This window comes from Sus scrofa, chromosome 12 (genome assembly GCF_000003025.6).
Source record: "Sus scrofa isolate TJ Tabasco breed Duroc chromosome 12, Sscrofa11.1, whole genome shotgun sequence".
Classification (NCBI taxonomy): Eukaryota; Metazoa; Chordata; class Mammalia; order Artiodactyla; family Suidae; genus Sus; species Sus scrofa.
The window spans coordinates 39,535,876-39,557,563 of record NC_010454.4 but is presented as its reverse complement, the minus strand read 5'-3'; the positions used below and the strand labels follow the sequence as shown (position 1 = coordinate 39,557,563).

Genomic DNA, 21,688 nt, shown 5'->3' with positions numbered 1-21,688 from the left:
CCTTGTCTCAGAGAACTTGTTTAGAAAACAACAAACATTGCTCAGCACAACACATGATTTGTGGGGGTTTTTTTCTCTTTTTTTCAGCAAAGTCAACTTAGCAGAGCCTAAGGTTCAAGGTTCCTGCACGCCAATGGTGGCCTTTGAACTCTGGCCTGGCTCACTGTCCAGGAGAGTATAAATGTCAGCTGCTCTAGTCTTGGCTGCGTTACCACCGACCAGTCCTCAGCCGGCAACATGAAGCTGGGTGGCCTCTGCCTCCTGCTCCTCCTCGCCGTCCTTCTCACCCTCAATGCAGAGTTCCAAGCAGTTGGTAAGTCCAGGCATTGGCAGGTCCCACCTCTCAGAAGGAGAGTCAGAACGTGGGATGCCTGGGGCTGGGCAGGTGCAGCGTGGCAGAGGGGATGGAGGGGAGGCTGGGTACATAGGGGAACCGTCCACATGGGAGACCCGGGGGCACATTTTAACTGCCCCCTCCACCCCCATCAGGATGCCAGCATCCCTCTGTGTCTGCCCACCTCCTCTCTCCTCTCTGTGCCAAGGCCAGTCCCTCCATTTGCGCGTTCCAGTCCTTGCCTCCTGCTCTGCCTTGGCTGCCTTGGCTCCTGGGTCTCTCCCAGGCATCTTTAACCCTTTTCTCTCCTTTTGTTTCTACCTGCAAACAGAAATCTCCCTACCATTGAGAAAACATTTCTCTGAACCCTGCTTTTGTCGTCTCGTCTCTGCCTCTTTCTCCCCAACCACTGAGTCCCTTCCAGTATAGCTCCAGCCACTACCACCACCACCACCACCACCTTCACAATCACTGCCAATACGCACCCCCCCGCCCCCCGCTCTCCAATGGCACCAATAACTCCTGGTTGGCAATCTAATAGTTTTCCTCGGTTGTCAATCTCCTTGAGATCTCTGCAGAACCTGACACTGTTCTGAATCCTTACTCTGAGATCCTCTCCAGAGGTTACTCTAACTCTTTGTCAGCCCTTCCTTTTCTGTGCCTTTTGCTTTCTCTCTTTCTGTTTCCTCAAACTTATGGGCCGACAGTCAAAGGTGACTTCTCTGTTTGCCTTGCTCCCCCACTGCCTCCGTGTAGTCGACACAAGACTTTGGTTGATCTTCTCTCAAAATGTTCTTTCCAAGCTCACTGCCCCCATTCTAATTACATGCCTGGTTCATTGCAATGCTTATGAACCCTCTTTCCTCTAAAATATGCATTGCGGCAAAAGCCAAAAAAATGTCTTTTCAGGTCTTGCAAATAAAGATTTTTAATTCAGTAGCTCTGGGATACATCCCTACAAGCAACTGGGTTATTCCTGAATTCTTTTCCAACTCCCTTATTTACAAAATGATGTCAAAATGTCTTTTCTTTTTCACTACTTCTCTTTAGAACTGGGCTATCCAATATGGCAGCTCCTGGCAGCATGTGTTTATTAAGCTCTTAAATGTGGCTTGTTTGAACTGAGATATAAAATCAATGGGAAAAATACACATTAGATTATAAAGACAGTACAAAAAATAATGAAAATACTAATATAATTTTGTTGATTACATTTTGAAATAAGTTTAGCTCTATTACTTTAAATAAAATATATTATTGAAAAATAAAATATGCACTGTGGGAATTCCCATCGGGGCTCAGTGGTAACGAACCCGACTAGTATCCATGTGGATGTGGGTTTGATCCCTGGCGTTGCTTAATGGGTTAAGGATCTGGCATTGCTGTGAGCTGCAGTGTAGGTTGCAGATGCAGCTTAGATTCCATGTTGCTGTGTCTGTGGTGTAGGCCGGCAGCTGCAGCTCTGATGTGACTCCTAACCTGGGAACTTCCATATGCCATGGGTATAGCCCCCCCCCCAAAAAAAAGGAAAAAAGGAATTTAGGAAGTTTAATTACTTATTTAATTGCTATTAAGACAGTTTATAATGCTTACACTACATGTTCAAAAGAATACTGACAATAAATAGAGCTAAAAACAGAAAAAAAAAGTGGACGATGCCTGGAAATCCCCACCCCTTCCTGGAAATAGTTGGAACAGTCCTTCCACTCATCAGCCTATGAAACTACCTAAAAACTAACCACCCCCTACTTTGGAGCTGCTCTCAAACCTTTTCAGATGGGCTGCGGAGGGCATTCTCTCTACAGAAAGTACATCTTCCAGGTCGCTCTCATCTTCTGAGATGACCCACACTCTCTCTCTCTCAATAAATCTGCTTCTTACCTGTCTTTGCCTCTCACTGAATTCCTTCTGCCCTGAGACACAAAGGCCCTGAACTTCAGTTGAGTCCTGAGACCAGGTGTGCGATTTTAATGAAAAGACAGTGGGCTCCAGTCCCAATCTGGGTTTGGGCTGGTTTGAGTCCCAGCCTATGGGCTCCAGTCCCATCTGAGTTGTATGGTTTCAGCACTGGTCTTTCAAAAAAGCTTCTCAGGTGGTTCTAACATGTTGGCAGAGCCTCTTCCTACCCAAGATGTGGTCTGTGGACCAGCAGCAGCAGCAGCAGCATCACCTGGACGCTTGTTAGTGCAGGATCTCCAGCCCCCAGCCCTGAATCACAACCAGCGTTTTAACAGGATCTTCTTGTCATATTAACGCTTGAGAAATCCTGTTCTAGCTAGAACGACTGTGTACGTTGATTATGTTTGTGGTAGAAATAGCCAGAGGTGGGGGGGTTGTCAGATGAGAGAATACATTGCATTTTGAGGAAATCAGAATGAGAGCTGCACTTTGGGAAGAACAGTTTCACCTTAATGCATAGAACTGGCTGGAATTTAATAAACGATGCATATTTCATTTTTTCCTTCTTTCTTTTTTTTTAGGGCCGTAAGCAAGGCATATGGACGTTCCCAGGCTAGGGGTCAAATCAGAGCTGCAGCTCCCAGCCTACGCCACAACCACAGCAACACCAGATCGGAGCCACATCTGCAACCTATGCTGTAGCTTGTGACAATGCTGGGTCCTTAACCCATCTGAAGGAGGCCGGGGATCAAACCTGCATCCTCATGGATGCTAGTTGGGTTCGTAACTCATTGAACCACATCTACTTTTTGGACTTTTATGGTCAGGCTCAGAAACTTCATGGCACCTGTGGGCCTGTCATTGGCTAATTTATTACAATGAGCATATAATGAGGCTCAAGGTCTGTTGGAAGTTGAGCCTCCCGCCATCTGGGACCTACTTGGTTTTAATCAGTTTATGTCTTATCCTCAATGGCTATGTCATTCCTTTAAAGGTTGTGCCCTGCCCCCTTCCCTCCAGTTTCACTGCCAGGACCTTCTGCTGGACCAATTAAATCAGGCTTTCTGGAGGTTTCTGGTTCTGTGTGTGTGTAAAAGTCACCATTTTAAGGGGTACGATTAGTATATTCACAGTGTTGTGCAACCATCACCATTATCTTAACTACAAGACATTTCCATCACCCCAGAAAGAAACCTCATACCCATTAGCAAACTCTCTGTTTCCTCCTTGCCTCCCCCCTACCCCCCACCTCCCTTGCAACATCTAATCTACTTTCCATCTCTAAGCATTTTTCTATTCTGGAAATTTCATATAAATGAAATCATACAATAATGCAGTCTTTTGTGTCTGGCTTCTTTCAACAATTTCAAGGTTCATCTAAGTTGTATCTGTAACTATTTTTGTGGCTGGATTATTTAGCTGTACACGGGATTATTTATACATTCATCAGTTGATGGACATGTGAGTTATTTCCCACTTAGTGACTATTATGCACTCATGCTGCTATGAACATTCATGTGCAAAGTTTTGTGTGAACATGTTATTCAGTTCTCTTGGATATATACCTAAGAGCAGGATTGCTGAGTCATGTGGAAACTTCATGTCTAATTTTTTGAGGAACTGCCAAACTCTTTTCCACACAGCTTGTAACAACTTACATTCCCACTAGCAACGTATGAAAGTTCCAATTGCTACAAGTCCTTGCCAACACTTGTGTTGACACCTGACTTTTTGTGATAGCTGTCACAGTGAGGGTAAAGTGGCATCTCACTGGGTTTTTACTTGCATTTCCCTAATAACTAATGATGTGGAACACTTTTTCATGTTCTTAATAGTCATTTATGTCTTCTTTGGAGAAATGCCTATCCAAGTCCTTCTCCCTTTCAAAACTGGAGTGTTGGTCCTTTTGTTGTTGGGCTGTAGGAATTCTTTATAGAGTCTGGATATTAACCCTTGTCAGATACACAATTTGCAAAGATTTTCTCCCACTCTGTGTATTGCCTTTCCACTTTCTTGATGGTGTTCTTTGATGTACAAAAGCCTTAAATTTTATGAAGCAAATATAGGTACCTCTTTTGTTGCTAGAGAGTTTGGTGTCACATTTCAGAAACCAGTGCCCAACCCAAGTCACAAAGATTTACACCCATGTTCCCTTCTAAGAGTTTTCTACTTTGAGCACATACATTTAGGTCTTTGACCCATTTTGAGTGAATTTTTTTTAATGTGTATTTGTATATGTACATGGCTTGAAGTAGTGGTTCAATTTATTCTTTTGCATGTGAATGTCCATTTTCCCCAGCACCATTTGTTGAAAGAGATTTGTATAGGTCTCAGATGTGGCTCAGATTTGGCATTGCTGTGGCTGTGGTGTAGGTTTGCAGCTGTGGCTCTGATTGAACCCCTAGCCTGGGAACTTCCATATGCTGCAAAAAAAAAAAAAAAAAAAAAAAAAAAAGGAAAGAAAAAAGAAAACATATAGGTTAAAGCCCATTTGGGTCACCATTAATCTACTTTCTTTGCAGCTTTCTTTCCTACAGATATTTCCATCCCAAGGAAGTGCTGCAGATACTTCTGCAAATACTTCAGATCTTATTTGTTAGACGGGTCTGGTGAAATTCTATGTGAGATCGTGTTGAAACCGCAGAGTACTAGATCAAAATGCAAACTGCTCTTATTGGGTCAGGGTCATTTATAAGATAAGTGTTGGTTTAATTTCAGCATCTCAACCCAGTCTTTTCTCATACTGAAGGTATTTGTGTGATGGAGTGCTACGTAGACCAGGACTGCAAGGAGGGAGAAGAATGCCTCAGTGATGGGTGTGGCCGTGGCTGCTACCCAGTCCTGCACACAGGTAAGGCTGAGAGCCCTGTGGGAACATGTGTTTGGTCATGCCCAACTTCTCCAAACTTGTTCAATAGTAATGGTTTTGAGAGTTTTCATCATGAAATGTAAAATAAATGGGATTCCTTGGACTTCTCCATCTCAATCTGATTCCCTTCAGTCATACTCAAATTTTTCAACGTGGGAACTTCTTTTTTAAGAATAACTCGTGGGGAGTTCCTGCTGTGGCATGGTGGGTTAAGGATCTGACATGGTCTCTGCTGTGGCTCAGGCTGCAGCTGCAGCTCCAGTTTGATCCCTGGTCTAGGAACTTCCACATGCCATGAGCACAGCCAAAACCAAGAATAACTCTTACTTTTTTATCCCCCACAAATATATATTTATGGTTGAAAAACAAGACCCTACAGCCAAAACTATTTAAAAAAAATAAACGGCACCCACAATTTTATCACCCAGAGGAACATTTGTTGGTGATCTTTCAGGGTATATCTTTCCACACTTACTGTGTCTGTGTGTAAACATGTTAGTGATTTAATATAAAATTAATGTGAGAAGTTCCTGTCATGGCTCAGTGGTTAACAAATCCGACTAGGATCCATGAGGTTGCAGGTTCGATCCCTGGCCTCGCTCAGTGGGTTGAGGATCCAGCGCTGCCATGAGCTGTGGTGTAGGTTGCACACGAGGCTCGGATCCCACGTTGCTATGGCTCTGGTGTAGGCTGGCAGCTACAGCTCTAATTAGACCCCTAGCCTGGGAATCTCCATATGCTGTGGGAGTGGCCCAAGAAATGGCAAAAAGACAAAAAAAAAAAAAAAAAAAAAAGAGAGATGGTAATATCTCATTTTCATCTTATTTTAATATCTTCTTGTAATGTGTAATTTTCACGTTCAGGTATTTTGACCATCCCTCAACATATTTTATTTTTAACTTTTTATTATGGGAAATTCTAAGCACATATGAAGCAGACAGAATAGCATAATGATAGACCATGTACCCATCACCCAGCTTCAACCATTGTTAGTACGTAGTCATTCTTCTTTCATCTCTAATCCCACCTACTTCTCCTCATCTCCTGTTACTTCAAAGCAAATTCTAGACATTATTTCATTACAGGTATTTCTGTATGTATTTTGTGAAGAGAAGATCTCCTTTATTGTGTGCTTTAGCCTACATTTTATTATTTTATTTACTACTGTAGCTATCTTCTTTAGAGAGGTAGTCTTTATTAAATAATATGTTTGATTTGTGTAATCTCCTCTCTCTTCCCTTTTCTCTCTTCCTCACAACATGTTTTGCATTTAGAAAGCTTTATGTTTTTTTTGTTCTTATCATTACCTTATACTAAGGCCTTTTAGTGCTCCCCAAGATTCCCTCTTTTTTTTTTTATTGTTGTCTACAGGTTTCCTACTATGAGTAATAGTCCTGATAAAATTACCTAATTTCCTCCTTTCCTTCCTCCCCACTGCCCTGCCCCCAGCAGCTGGTCTTGAGTAATGTCCTTGCATTCCCACTTAACCATTTTCAGATACTTATCAAACTTACTTTCCTTTTCATATGCTCTTTCCATCCCCTTCCCCAGTGTTTGATAGGTACATTGTGTTTACATTGTCAGAGCATGTAGCTATTCCATAGACTCTCTCCATAGACTGTAAATGAGTCTCAGTTCTACTGTGAATACATATTTAATGGCCTCACTAGGCCCCATGTTGATGTCTCTCCAATCAGGTTTGTTGGGCTGAAGATCAGGCTCTAGTGGATTCCTCAGGACGTTGTCCTGGGAACAAGGTCCCAGGTCTTCTCCATCCGTCACCTCACTGCCCCCCGCAGACTCTGCACAGAGCAGACCCTCGCTGGTCTGGTGGAGGATGGTGCTTTGTCCCCTTCCCTCCACTCAGATTTTGGAGTTTGGGTTTGTTGTCTATGTGTTTTGAATTTAGCTATTTTAAATGCTCTCTGAGTATTTATGGGGAGATGTTAGAAAATTCCAAAATTATGTCAACCAGCACAATTAAAACCACCTTCCCAGAATCTGACATCATGTTAAATAACTTCCAGCTTTCTCTTTTGTCAAGTGTCTGTTTGATTTTCCTGCCCATTTTTTCTATGAGTAATGAACCCGACTAATACCCATGAGGATGTGGGTTCGAGCCCACATATGTGTGTGTGTGTATATATATATAATAAACATTTTCTCTCAATGTACCTTTTCCTTTCACTCTCTTAATGGTTTCATTCAATGAAGAAAATTTCCTAGTTTTAATGAGATCCCATTTCTCTACCCGTTGTAATGTTCAGTAATATCAATATTTCTGCAATATTTATGTTTTTTTTTTTGTCTTTTGGGGGCCGCACCTGAGGCCATTGGAGATTCCCAGGCTAGGGGTCAAATCTGAGCTATAGCCACCAGCCTACACCACAGCCACAGCAGTGCCACATCCAAGCCGCGTCTGCAACCTACACCACAGCTCACAGTAATGCCGGATCCTTAACCCACTGAGCAAGGCCAGGGATCCACCCTGGGTCCTCATGGATACTGGTCATGTTCGTTAACTGCTGAGCCACAACGGGAACTCCTCTGCAATATTTATGAAACATTTGCCTATCCCAAGATCATGAAACTATTTACTATAGTATCTTCTAGAAGCTTTATGGCTTTCCCTTCCCTTAGATCCATGACCCATTTGAAACAGACTTTGCTGTGTGGTGTGTGGTAGGAGACAAGGATTCTTTTTTTCATGTGGACAGTCTGGTTGATGCAACCACATATTTCGGAAAAAATCATTCTGTTCCCTTTGGTGTTGCAGTGGGTCCTTGGTCATCAACTATATTGTGTGTGTATCTGTCCATTGGTCTCCTTGCTTATTTTGTATCAATACCATATTATCTCGTTTTCTGCCACATTATAATTAGTCTTTTTTTTTTTTTGCTTTTTAGGGATGTGCCTGCAGCACATGGAATTTCCCAGGCTAGGGCTCAAATCGGAGGTGTCGCTGCCAGCCTACACCACAGCCGTAGCACCGCCAGATCTGAGCTGCATCTGTGACCTACACCACAGCTCACAGCAATGCTGGATCCTTAACCCACTGAGCGAGGCCAGGGCTCGAACCCACGTCCTCATGGGTATTAGTCGGGTTCATTACTGCTGAGCCAGGATGGGAACTCCTATAATAAGTCTTGATAAATGGTAGCTTAAGTCCTTCCATTACAACTTGGGGAAAACTGATACCTTTATAACACTGAATCTTTTTATGCATGAACATGGCATATCTCTCCATTAAGACATTAAAAGTTTTTTTCTTAGTAATATCATGTAGTTTTCTACACAGAACATATTAGATTTATTTCTAGGTAACTAATGGCTTTTGAATGATATTGTAAGGCAACTAAAATATTTTCTATTTGTAAGACTTCAAAGCTTTTAACAGTCTTTCTTCTTGTCAGACACCTGTGAGCATCAGCACGTTTCCAATGGCTTGAGCTTTCCTCCCCCCTTTCCTATCTTTCCACATTCCCATTTTATCTTCAGGCTGCAGCTGACAGCACTAGGGCCTTCCCAACGGTGACAGCTTCCCCCACTTGCAACCTGAGTCTCTCTGACCTTCTGGAGCCCTGGAAGCTTCTTATCCAGGCATTGTCAAGGAGCTGTTTTGTACCAGCTGATCCGATGCAATAAATAGCTGCTCCTTCTACCATTGCTGTTGTAGATAACTATGTAGCCTCTTTGACTTCTTTGCCATTCATATTTGCTCATGGGCCTTGCAAAAATAGGTGGTAGCCAGATTTGGGCCCCATGTCATAGTCGCTGGCCCTTGAATTAGGAAGTCCTGAGGTAAGACTGGTGAGAGGTCTTGTACCAGCAATTGGAGGGGTGAGATGCTTTGCACCTCGGTGGGGAAGACAGAGCAGGGGTCTAATCACAGAGCCATGGACACAGAGGAACCCAGGGCCTGAAGCATCCGTTGAACGCACATGACTGAGGAATAAAGACACTCAATCTTCATTCCACTCATTTCCCCCCCCCAGGTCCCCCTACTTATTATAATTGCTTCCTTTGCTTGAAGGAGAAATATGAGTACTCTGTTGTGGGTTAGGTGTTTTACAGACATCATGACAACCAAGTTAGGTATTATTGTCACATTTTTAGAGAAGATTGAAATTTGGGGAGGTTAACTTGCTCCTGATCCAAAAAAGAAAAAAAAAAAAAAAGTAAGTGGAATAGTTAAAAAGAGAAGCCAAGATGCCTGGTTCCTTAGCCTAATTTTTGAACTTCTCAATTAACCTTCCTAGCTGGGTGGTATTGGACAAGTCACTTAGCCTCTCTGAACCTCAGTTTCCATGCTTATACATGGGGTGATAATTCCTGTTTTGGTGGCTTGTTGAAATGACTAAAGTAAAGCAGATTTCACAGTGCCTGAATATATGGGAGTTGTTCACGAGAGGTCATTGCTTTCTTTTTTTTTTTTTTTTAATTTTCCCACTGTACAGCAAGGAGGTCAGGTTATCCTTACATGTATACATTACAATTACATTTTTCCCCTCAGGCTTTCTTCTGTTGCAACATGAGTATCTAGACAAAGTTCTCAATGCTATTCAGCAGGATCTCCTTGTAAATCTATTCTAAGTTGTGCCTGATAAGCCCAAGCTCCCAATCCCTCCCACTCCCTCCCCCATCATTGCTTTCTTAATACCACCCCCCCCGAAGCCCCCCTGCCCCCCTGACCTAGGCACCTTCTCCTAAGGAACCCACTGCTTGGTTTCCAGCAGAGAAAGAGCAACCCAATATCATGCCCTCTTTTTCTTGCCCTTGCTTCTCCCCAGCCCTTCTCTTGCTCATTCTTTTTCTCCTTGAGCCGCAGGACACCCTCCTCCGTTCCCTATTTATCATCTAGCTGCAGGTGACAGCCCCAAACATTCCTGGCCAAGTCACCTTTCTCTGCCCCTCTGCAGCCCTGGACTTCCTCCCCTAGGAGGGGCATGAAGACATGTATCCAAGGAGTTTGCTCCTTAGAATTTATTAGACACAAACAAATAGGTGCTCTCCAGCCACCAATGGTCTTGGAGATGTCAGAGCAGTTGGGTCAGAACAGTGACAAGAGAAGCAGACACGGAATTAAAATTTCTCCCTCCCTTCCTCCTTCTCTCCCTCCCTTCTTCTTTTTCTCCTCACACTCTTAAATGTCAGAAGCTAAGCTCAAGTTAGTCCCACCCATCAGTCCATGACCCCTCACCATGATGTTGGTGCCAAGTCGTTATTGAATATTATTATTGTTTTCATCCTTTACCCTCCAAGTCTAAACACCCTCTCCTTTCCCTGTGGGTACATGCTCTGTTGTGTTTAATGTGTGCCTTCTTTTATTTAGACGTGTATTCTTGAATACTAAATAAGTCTTTGCACTTGGAATCTAAATGTACATAGATGATGAAGGGTAATACATCTCAACTGTTCTGTTCCTTTTTTTTTTTTTTGTATTTTTTTTTGGTCTTTTTGCTATTTCTTGGGCCGCTCCCGTGGCATATGGAGGTTCCCAGGCTAGGGGTCAAATCAGAGCTGTAGCCTCTGGCCTACGCCAGAGCCACAGCAATGCGGGATCCGAGCCGCTAGCCGCCTCTGCAACCTACACCACAGCTCATGGCAACGCCGGATCGTTAACCCACTGAGCAAGGGCAGGGACCGAACCCGCAACCTCATGGTTCCTAGTCGGATTCGTTAACCACTGCGCCACGACGGGAACGCCCTCTGTTCCTTTTTATTAAACAACTCACCAGTGCATAGAAAGAAAAACCAGCTCATTGATTTTTCTTGCTGCCCTGTTTCCATCAGATGCATACAATTTTCCATTCTTCTGGGTTGTTTCCGATTCCTTACCGTCCCAAGGAATTTGCTCCTTAGAAGTTATTAGAATGGCACTTGGTGACCATTCTGGTACCAGCATCCTCTGGGGCCTTTGGAAGAGCTTCTCAGGGATGTAGATGCAGGAACAGCCTTCTGGGCCATCTTGAGTCCAGTCGTCATCAATATCACTTCCAAAGTTGCCTATGGTTCACGTTGATAGTTTGTTTCAAAGTTTCTCTATAGATCAATAAACTTCCAATAAAAATTAGAGAAAAACCAACTCCCCTTTCCTACTCAAGGAAAATAAGCCCAGCATTGCTTTATCCATGTCATTCAGATTGATTCATTTCTATAAGGCCAACGTTAGGGTCAAGCCCAAATGGAAATCCCACTGGTTGGAGATTGTCCCTGGTGATGACGAGGCAGCGTATTTGTCATCCCCTGATTGATTTGTTGAATCACTGATTCATTTCTCCCAGCCATTCCGCAGGTATTTACCGAGAACCTGCAATGAAGGCTCCTGATACAGTGCCGAGGAATGTGGGCTGGGGGGTTGGAGGTATTACACAATGGTGTCTACACTTATGGATTATAATAGCCAAGGAGACAGGCATTGTATGTATAATCACAGTATTTTATTGCAAATTCTTTTATAGGCTACGAAAGAAAAGTATGCAGTTCAAGCAGGGCTGGCTTCCTGGGTCTGCAACCTGTATAGTCTACAATCTGTTCTCAGAAGGGCCCTGCTCTTGATTTGATCTTAGCAGTTGGCTTCTTGGAATTCCTCATAATTTTTGAACAAGGAATCCTGCATTTTCCTTTTCCACTGGGCTCCACAAATTATGCAGCTGGTCCCAGCTGTTAGAGGGCAAGAAAGGAAACTTTAATGGACCTGGGGAATCAGCGAAGGTACCCTGATGAGACCCTTCCGATGATTCCGGGTCAGCCAGGTGCACAGAGGAGGGGAGGCAGAGTTAGTGGAGAAATAGCTTCTGTGAAGACTCTGAGTCAGGAAAGAACTTGGTGCATTTGAGGAACCCAAAAAAGGGTCCTTTGGCTGAACCATGGAGAGCAAAGGCTAGAGGGGCTGCTCTAGCTGGCTGGTAAGGAAGATGGGGGCTGGAATACACAGGCTCTTGGGGGCCAGGTCAAGGTGTGTCTGCTCCTATGTCTGGGCCTCTCTTCTTTTGTTCATATTTAAGAAAGGGAGGTGGGGTAGCGTGGCATGGGCTTGCATCTGCTTGCCTAATAGGGTAGGTAGATCTGTTCTCCTAATAGGGCTCTTCTCCAAATGGGAGACCAGCTGAGTGGGGAGTGAACCTAGGTGGTCCTATCAGCTGGTGGGTGGGGGAAGGATGGGGCCCTTCCCACACTACAGTGAATGGGGGCTTTACAAAGCCATCAGCCCCGCTGGAAGCCCCAGATCTCCTTTCAACACTATTTAGTACAGTTCTTAGGGATCAACTCTGGGCTGTGACCAAGATGGCCTTCGTGTTTCCACCAGCTTTACCGAATCGTAGACAGGCTTCTTTCCACCCCTGGTTCACTGGCCTCCCCTTCTTAGAGCACTTACTTTAGAAAGCTTGTAATTATAAATTCTTTCTCCACCCCTTTGAAATACATATATATCTTTCCAGACTCTGACCAGTTTTCCCACCCAGGAACATCTTTCTCAAGGACTTGGGAGGCATCCTTTTGAAACGAAGTCATTAGGGAAGACAATACCACTATCTCCCAGTCTCTGTGGGACAGTGGGAGCCTAACTTCATTGGGTGCCGAGCAGCAAACTCAGATGCCTTAATCACAGAGAAAAACATTTGCAAACTCAGGAATAACTCAGCGTGCTGGGCACATCCCATTAGTCAGCCCCCCCCCCAACAGTACTTTTCCACTAGTTCATCCGAGTACTTAAACATCCTCCTGTCTTCTGTTTCAGTGGCTTTGAATTCATTCTCTCTCCCTTCTTGCAGTAGTCTTGAATAAAGTCTTGCTTGCCTGTTCAGCTTTGTCAGGTGCAATAGTTTTCTATGACACTTCAAGTCCCAATGGTGGGAATGGGTGGGTTTAGGGCATCTACTTACAGCAGCTTGTGGCCTGATCTTCACAACCCCTGCCCACTTCTCATTCCTACTTTCTCCACCTGCATTCAGAGCCCAGAGCCTTGAACCTCCACTGCTGCTGCTGCTTTTTTTTTTTTTTCTTCTCCTTTTTACAGTCACAGCAGTAACCATAGCCGCAGCAGTGACAACACCACATCCTTAACCTGCTGGGCCGCCAGGGAATTCCTGCTGCTGCTTCCTGTGTGTGTCCTGGGTTCTGGCCTTTTCTATTACATTTGATCTGTTTATAGTCCTCTGTTCATTTTCCATCTTCCAGAAATTTAATGAAAACTCTATAGACTATTGATTTTCCCTCCTGTCCTGCCCTCCTTGTCTTTGGTTTCTTCAAAATGATGACTTCAATAGGATTTGGACAGGAGGACTTCTGAATGTGAGAGTTCTATCTGCCATCTTGAACTGAGCACACCCCTAATTTCCAACCTGGCACCAAGTGTCCTTTTTCTTTGTAAAGAGATCTTTGAACCCAAATTCCTGGCCAGTTGATAAGAACCTATCAAAATATCAGGAAAAGCAAACAATTACCTACTTCTACCAGTAGTGAATAAACTAGTAGCAAAAGAAAATAATCATGGCTAATTCAGCATGTACTGCTTTTCCCAAATAATGCAGGCTTATTAACTTCCGGAAAGCCACAAGTAGCCCCAAAACCCTCAAGGCAATTGTAATTTGTCCCCATTTGAAGATTTGCTGGTGAAGTGCTAGAGCCACCCGCAGGCCATTTATCCACTTAATCATTTCTTCATTATTTGTTGTTGAGTAAGAGGGTGGAGAGTCACATGGCCAGCCACACGTGGCAGGCACAGAGCTAGGCTTCTGGAGGGAAAGCTGCAGTTCTCAGAGCTGCTCTCTCCTAGGGAGAGGCGTTATTGGGCCAGGCACCACTAGGGGCACTATGGGGTGCCTTCCAGAGACATACCCTGCACTGAGCTGCTGCACAAATTTTTAGGGATGTTAGAAGCAGGGCAGGGAGAACCAACAGGTCATGTCATGATGGGAGCTTTCTGGACTGGTCTCTCTGGGGAGAGAGACAGATGGAGCTTAGAGGCTGGTGGCTGAGGGAGGTTTGGCTACCAGAATAGTCATTACCTTGTCCTAGAAGGTAACTATTTTAAGCTCTGTGGGCCACACAAAGTCTTTGTCACACCTGCCTGGCTCTGTACTTGTAGAGCAAAAGCAGCCATGGGCAACGTGAAAACCAACAGGTGTGGCTGAGTTCTAACACAACTTTATTTACAAAAACCAGGAGCAGCTGGATCTGGCTCCCAGGCTGTACGTTGCAGACATTTAACCTAGAAGGCTGGTGGTAGGATCCTATGGACCCAGCTCATTTTTATTTTTTATTTTTATTTTATTTTATATTTTTTGTATCTTTTTGCATTTTGTCCTTTTTAGGGCTGCACCTGTGGCATATGCAAGTTCCCAGGCTAGGGGTTGAATCGGAGCTATAGCTGCTGGCCTACACCAGAGCCACAGCAATGCCAGATCCGAGCCTTGTCTGTGACCTACACCACAGCTCATGGCAATGCCGGATCCTTAGCCCACTGAGCGAGGCCAGGGATTGAACCTGAAACCTCATGGTTCCTAGTCCAACTTGTTAACCACTGCGCCATGACAGAAACTCCCAGATTTCGTTTTTAGAGTAAAGGTCGGGGTGGGGAGATGCTGTCTGGGCCATCAGCAAAAAATTTGCCTCTCCTAATCCAGTGCTACTTGGTCTCATGGGGTTGACTGTATTGTGAGGGAAGAAAAACATGAAAGAAGGAGTTCCCATCATGGCTCAGTGGTAATAAACCTGACTAGAATCCATGAGGATGCAGATTCTATCCCTGGCCTCATTCATTTGGGTTAAGGATCTGGCATTGCTGTGGCTGTGGGGCAGGCTGGCAGCTGCAGCTCTGATTCGACCCCTAGCCTGGAAACCTCCATATGCTGCAGGTGTGGCCCTCAAAAGACCAAAAAAAAAAAAAAAAAAAAAAAAAGGAAGAAATAATCATGTATAATAAATACCTAATTACAAAGTGGGATAAGAGCTGTGATAGATTAGTTACAAGATTTTATGAAACAGTTTGGAGACCAGACTTGTATTAGGGGTTCATGGAAGGCTACTCCAAGAAAGATCATTTAACTGAGACCTGAGGGACAGGAGGGAGTTGGCCATCCCTAGGAGAATAGATTTGAATAGAAGCCCTAGGAGAGGGAATAGCATGTGCAAAGGCCCTGAGGCAGAAAAAAAAATGAGGCTCATGCATTTGGGGGTGACGAAAGAAGGGCCGTGTGGCTGGAGCCTCAGGATGAGGGAACAGGATGAGCCTCAGGAGACAGGAAGGGGCCCAGGTATGGAGCATCAGGCAGGACACGCTAGGAGAATTTGGGATTTTATTCTAGGTGAAATGGGAAGCTCTTGCACAATTTTCAGGGGGCTGCAGTGGCGAATGGAGGTGAAGGGGAAAAAGGGAAGCAGCGAGACCAAGAGGAGCATCAGGGTGAGAGATGAGGATGAACTTTATTGGTGGGAGTTTTTTCATGTCTGCAGATAAAGTTTGTGTGTGGGAAGCTATTTGCAGTTACTCTGATTTTGAAATTAATGGTAGTTTGGTAGAGCAACAAATTAAAAATTTAATTTTCCACAAGTCTTTTGCTTCACCCCTCTTCTCCTATTTATAAAGCCAGCTAAATTTAAGAGGTTTTTGTTTTTGTTTTTTTCTGTCTTTTTAGGGCCACACCTGCAGCATATGGAGGTTCCCAGGCTAGGGGTCAAATTCGAGCTGTAGCTGCCAGCCGACACCACAGCCACAGTAATACCAGATCTGAGCCGAGTCTGCAATTTTATACCACAGCTCATGGCAATGCTGGATCCTTAACCTACTGATCGAGGCCAGGGATTGAACCCATGTCCTCATGGATACTAGTTAGGTTCGTTAACCACTGAGCTACAATGCAAACTCCAAGAGGTCTTTGATTAATGTTTAATCAAATAGAATAGATGGGCCTTACACAACCAGTTCTGTTTAAAACTTTATTGATTTTGTATGTTTCAAGCTGCTTTAATTAATTTAATATGTTGACTTTTTTTTTTTTTCTGTCTTTTGACTTTTGTCTTTTTAGGGATGCACCTGTGGCATATGAGGTTCCCAGGCTACGGGTCTAATCAGAGCTGTTGCTGCCGACCTACACCAGAGCCACAGCAATGCCAGACCTGAGCCGTGTCTGCAACCTACACCAGAGCTCACGGCAATACTAGATCCTTAACCCACTGAGAGAGGCCAGGGAATGAACATGCAACGTCATGTTGCTAGTCAGATTCATTTCCGATGCTCCCAGACAGGAACTACTGCATTGACTTTTAAAAAGTACTCTCCTTGCCCAGTCTAACACTCAAAATCTTCCAAAGTACTTCACTCCCGTATTTTAACAAATTATGAACATAGAAAAATCAAGTTGTGTTAAACATTCCAGTACTCTCTATTAGCAAAATTCTCTTATCATCCAGTTCAAAACCACAAGTACAAAATAAATTATTTAATCACACATTCTATATTAGAATCACGAGAATCATCTATTACATACCCTAGTAGGCCATTTAAAAATATACTATAAATGGAGTTCCCATCGTGGCACAGTGGGAACGAATCCGACTAGGAACCATGAGGTTGCGGGTTCGATCCCTGGCCTCACTCAGCGGGTTAAGGATCCAGCATTGCCATGAGCTGTGGTGTAGGTTGCAGATGTGGCTCAGATCTGGCGTTGCCGTGGCTGTGGCGTAGACCGGCCGCTGTAGTTCCAGTTAGACTGCGAGCCTGGGAGCCTCCATATGCTGCAGGTGAGGCTCTAAAGAAAGACAAAAGACCAAAAAAAAAAAAAAAAGTATATATATAAATGCTCTAAATTCCAAACTATGTAGATGATTCCAGCCATTATAAACTTTTAACTAATCTCTGCATGTGAATATTAATATTCTGGGCCTGATTTACATCTTTCTATGTTTAGTTGTAAGCTTTTTGAGGCTTTCCCACTAGAGCTCAGTGTTATTATTATCTTAAGCAATTTGAGATCACTGGGCCAATTCTGTATGGTTTCCACCAGACCACCATCCCAGCACTGGGGGCTGCTTATTGGCCGATAGGGACTGAGACCCAGGCTTGTGCGTGTCAAGTGTGATCCTGTCCATTACGACTGGGTACATGGAGCTCTATTTTTATAGTCAAAATGACAACAGGAGGCTTTGGAATTCTTATCTTTTAAAAAGGGTTGGTGTTGTCTAGGTTCTTATTAGACCCTTCAGTGCTGCTTCTGCTTGACATGTGTAGACAGAAGCCAGCACCCTCATGGAGGCTGTAGCAGCCATTCCTCGGCTAGTCTAGATTTTTTTCCCTGTCTTTAGTTATTTCCGGACACTTATTACCTTCCTCTCTGCCACTGAAGACCCGTTAATGCCAGTCCACCAGTCCTTTAGCGCTTTCTGTGATTCTTCTCTCTGATCTGTGTGGGTGGAGTTTTGCATCTCCTACTAAGGTGACAGCTGACTTTCTTCAGTAATTTCTTCCCCCATAATTGAATCGTGAATTTCATGGTCTTCCTGACTGTTTGGGCACCATTCCCCATGTCTGATTGGATCCTGTGTACCTGCCAAACCTTTGTCCATTTCCAAGGCACATCACAATGTCATACAGGTGACAGCTTGGACTGGAGTGGGGCTCTTCCCCAGCTGGGAAGAAGTGCGCTTCAAAACAAATTTGTTACAGTTAATCTCTCCTGGCTGCCCTCTTCTCTTTAGGCTTGTTTCTGAACCCATGAGACCCCATCCATCGATCCTTCCCTCCATCCACCCCTCCCTCCCTCCCTCCCTCCATCCCTCTATCCCTCCATCCAATAGTTTCTAGTACCTACTCTGTTCCCAGATACTTCTTTAAGCACTGAAGGTGAAGCAGTGAATAAATATCAAAAACTCTCTACCCTCGTGTAGCGTACACTCTAATTGCAAGGAGACAGGTAAACATAAACAAGTAAATATATAGGACAAGTTGATAAACGCCATGGAGTTAAAAGAGAAAAGGGAAGATCAGGAATTGTGGGGAGAGGGAGGGGCTAAATAATAGAGGATGTTTAAAGGAAGCCTTTCCTGATAAGGTGGCATTTGAGCAGAGGAAGCTGTAGGAAGCTGACTAGATCTGGGGGAAGAATATACCAGCAGAGGAAACGGACATAAGACCCTGTGGCTGGATCCTACCTGTTGTGTTTGGGGAACAATAGGGAAGGCAGTGAACTTGAATGGAGGAAGCTAGGGAGAAAATAGGAGATAAGGTCAGTTGGAATTGGAGGCCGGTGGGCAGATCATGTAAAATGTTGTGGGCATCGTGAGGACTTTTTCTTTCTTTCTTTCTTTTTTTAGGGCTGTACCTGTAGCATGTGGAAGTTCCCCAGCTAGGGGTCAAGGTGGAGCTACAGCAATGCCAGATCTGAGCCTCATCTGCAACCTATAGCACAGCTTAACCAGGTACTTAACCCACTGAGCAGGGCCAGGGATCAAACCTGCATCCTCATGAATACTAGTCGGGTTCTTTACCACTGACCCATGGTGGGAACTCCTCTTTTTTTTTTTTTATTGAAGTATATTTGATTTATGATGTTGTTAGTTTCCAGTATACAGCAAAGTGATTCAGTTATATGTATGTTTTGGTTATATGTATGTTTGCCACCTTATCAGGAAGAAGCAAGGCTCTCTGCTCAGCCAAGACTGCCTCCAGGAGTGGGGCTGAGGGATAGGCTTCTTCTGGGCTGAGCTGGGGAGCCAGAAGCTGGGCAGTGGATTCCATAGAAGCCAGTTGTAGCTTGTCACCCTCAAGTTGGTGCTGCAGGGTTCCTGCACAGGACGCCGCAATGGTTTCGTGACTGAGAAGTCGGATGAGTCACCATCCTGAGACTAAGGGGGTTCCTGGGATGTGTGACTTTTGGTGCTAACGCAGGGGTGAGTGGGTCACCCTGCTGGCATGTCAGGCAGAGGGGACGTCTCCCACCTCTGTTCCCACCAAGTTCAGAGTGGGCACCCGAGTGTTTCTTCAATTTCTTTTCATTGGGGTAAAATGCATAGAACATTTGCCACCGTAGACATTGCCAAGGGTGCAGTTCAGTGGTGTCAAGTCCATTCCCACACTGTGAAACCATCGCCACCATCCATCCGCAGAACTGATGGATCCTGCGGAACTGAAACACCATCCCATTAAACAATAGCTCCCTCTCCTCCCCCCAGCCATTGGCAGTCTCCGCCATTGGCTTTCTGTCTTTATGAATTTGACTCCTCTGGGTATCTCGGGTGTCGGTGGAATCATACAGTTTCTTTTGGTGACTGGCTGATTTCACTTCACTTCAAGGTTCATCCATTTTGATAGCATACATCACAATTTCCTTCCTTTTTTAAAGCTGAACATTCCATTGTATGGATATACAACATTTTGCTTACTTGTCCATCTGTTCATGGACCCCTGGGCTGCTCTTGCATTTTAGCTATTGTAAATAAGTATTGCAAATACCTCTGTAAGACCCTGTTTTCAAAGTCTGCATATGTACCCAGACAAGGGATTGCTGAGTCATAGGGTAAATCCTTTTTTAATTTTTGTAGGAACTGCCACATTGTTTCCCACAGCCATTGTACCATTTTATATTCCCATCACAGTGCACAAGTGTTCCAATATCTCCACAGCCTCACCACCATTTGCTATTTTCTGTAACTTGTAGAGTAGCTCTATTTACGGTACAAGGTAATACCTCATTGTGGTTTTAAGCACCTGTGGATTTTTTTTAAAAAATTAGTTTTCTGGAGTTCCCGTCGTGGCGCAGTGGTTAACGAATCTGACTAGGAACCATGAGGTTGCGGGTTCGATCCCTGCCCTTGCTCAGTGGGTTAACGATCCGGCGTTGCCGTGAGCTGTGGTGTAGGTTGCAGACTCGGCTCGGATCCCGCGTTGCTGTGGCTCTGGCGTAGTCCGGTGGCTACAGCTCCGATTGGACCCCTAGCCTGGGAACCTCCATATGCCGCGGGAGCGGCCCAAGAAATAGCAACAACAGCAACAACAACATCAACAACAACAACAGACAAAAAGACAAAAAAAAAAAAAAATTAGTTTTCTATAATGGGGTTCCAGTTTGTCTGTCAAGAAAATGTTCTCCTTGGAGTTCCCATTGTGGCTCAGTGGGTTAAGAACTTGACCTAGTGTCTGTAAGGAGGCAGGTTCAATCCCTGGCATTGCTCAGTGGATTAAGGATCCTGTGTTGCCTCTAGCTGCAGTGTAGGTTGCAGACATGGCTTGGATCTGGCATTTCTGTGCCTGTGGCCTAGGCCAGCAGCTACAGCTCTGATTTGACCCCTAGCCTGGGAACTTCCATATGCTGCAGGTGCGGCCCTCAAAAAGAAAAAAAGTTCTCCTACTAAAAAGAAAAATGTAACCCCCTGTTCTCATGGAAAGAGCAGGAACTTTTGATATAGTCAGAGACATTGTTTTTAGTCGTAGAGTCCACTACTTAACAAGCTATGGGAACTTCGGAGTCATTTCATTAAGCTTTTAGAGCTTCGCATGGTTCCTGAAAGGAGTATGTGACATAAACAATCTGAGTGAAATCTTCCTTGTTGTGTTCTCATGGAGACCTTCCTTAGAGCTGCTGTTCGTGCATTCAGTAGATGGATGCCAGGCACCTGCTAGGCCCTGGGGATACAGAGGCAGACAAGAAAAGCAAGGCTTCTGCTGTTTAGGTGCTCAAATCGTAGGGGGGAAGGCAGACAACCAAGGTTAGTAGGAGGTAGAATTACAAGCTAGGAAGAAAATCAACCTTGGTGACATGGCAGAGCCTGACAGTTGAGTGGAGTTGGCTTAATCATTATGCCAGTCAGGGGGGCCTCTTCAGAGGGGCTCTTCTTGCAGCCGGGACCAGCTTATTGAGGAGGAGCCAGGCTTGCAAAGATCAGGGGAGGTGTGTCCTGGGAGAGGGAACAACAAGGACAAAGGCTGGAGGTGGAATGATGTAGGCGTGTTTGAGGAATAGGTGGAAGAGCATGTGACCGGAGAGAAGGGAGGTCAGGTTCATGGTCCCAGTCCTATGGGGCTGGTCCCCCAATAGCTTTCATCCCCTTTCATCCATGTGGGCCCTGCAGGCAGTGACAAAGCTGGCCTGCGTGGCTTATCCTCTGGGGCCCTGGCTAGCTGTATCCTGGCAAGGAGGTGGGTGAGTGGAACGGGGCACTTGTCCGCTGCTTTAAGGGGAAGCAAGGAAGGGAAGACCATGGATTCCTCCCCTGACACTTCAGTCTCCCTCCTGCAGGTGGATGGAGAGGGTCTGAGCTACCTGATTTCTCCCGACAAATAAGAGCCTAGGTGGGGAGCGGTGCCTTGCATCAGTTTTGTAAGTTCCGGAGCTGGAGAGGCACGGTAGTGAGTACTTCTGATGGCTGCCTTTCTCCTGCTGACCGGGGGTTACTGGGTGTGCACAGGACCAGACAGGTGGCAGACAATGGCTTTTGCTCCTTGGTTAGCAGAATATCGGATGTGGGGAACACACAGCGGCAGCAGGATGGAAGAAGCTGAGTCATACCACCGTTTGGGTCCCTATGCTCATTCCTGGCCTCCTCGAATCTAAGTTCATGGTGACACTGAGTCATCTGCCTTCCAGGCT

At 44.8% G+C, this 21,688-nt stretch overlaps 1 protein-coding gene across 1 annotated transcript in view; it reads left to right on the top strand.

Annotated features, from left to right (window-relative positions):
- Window positions 1-21,688, top strand: part of LOC100515857 (C-C motif chemokine 3) — a 54,322-nt gene that overhangs the window by 18,407 nt on the left and 14,227 nt on the right. The window contains exons 2-3 of the mRNA XM_003131711.5: window positions 88-313; window positions 4,983-5,084. Coding sequence (XP_003131759.3) covers window positions 238-313; window positions 4,983-5,084 — 178 coding nt within the window. The 5' untranslated portion in view covers window positions 88-237. The remainder of the gene's footprint in view (window positions 1-87; window positions 314-4,982; window positions 5,085-21,688) is intronic.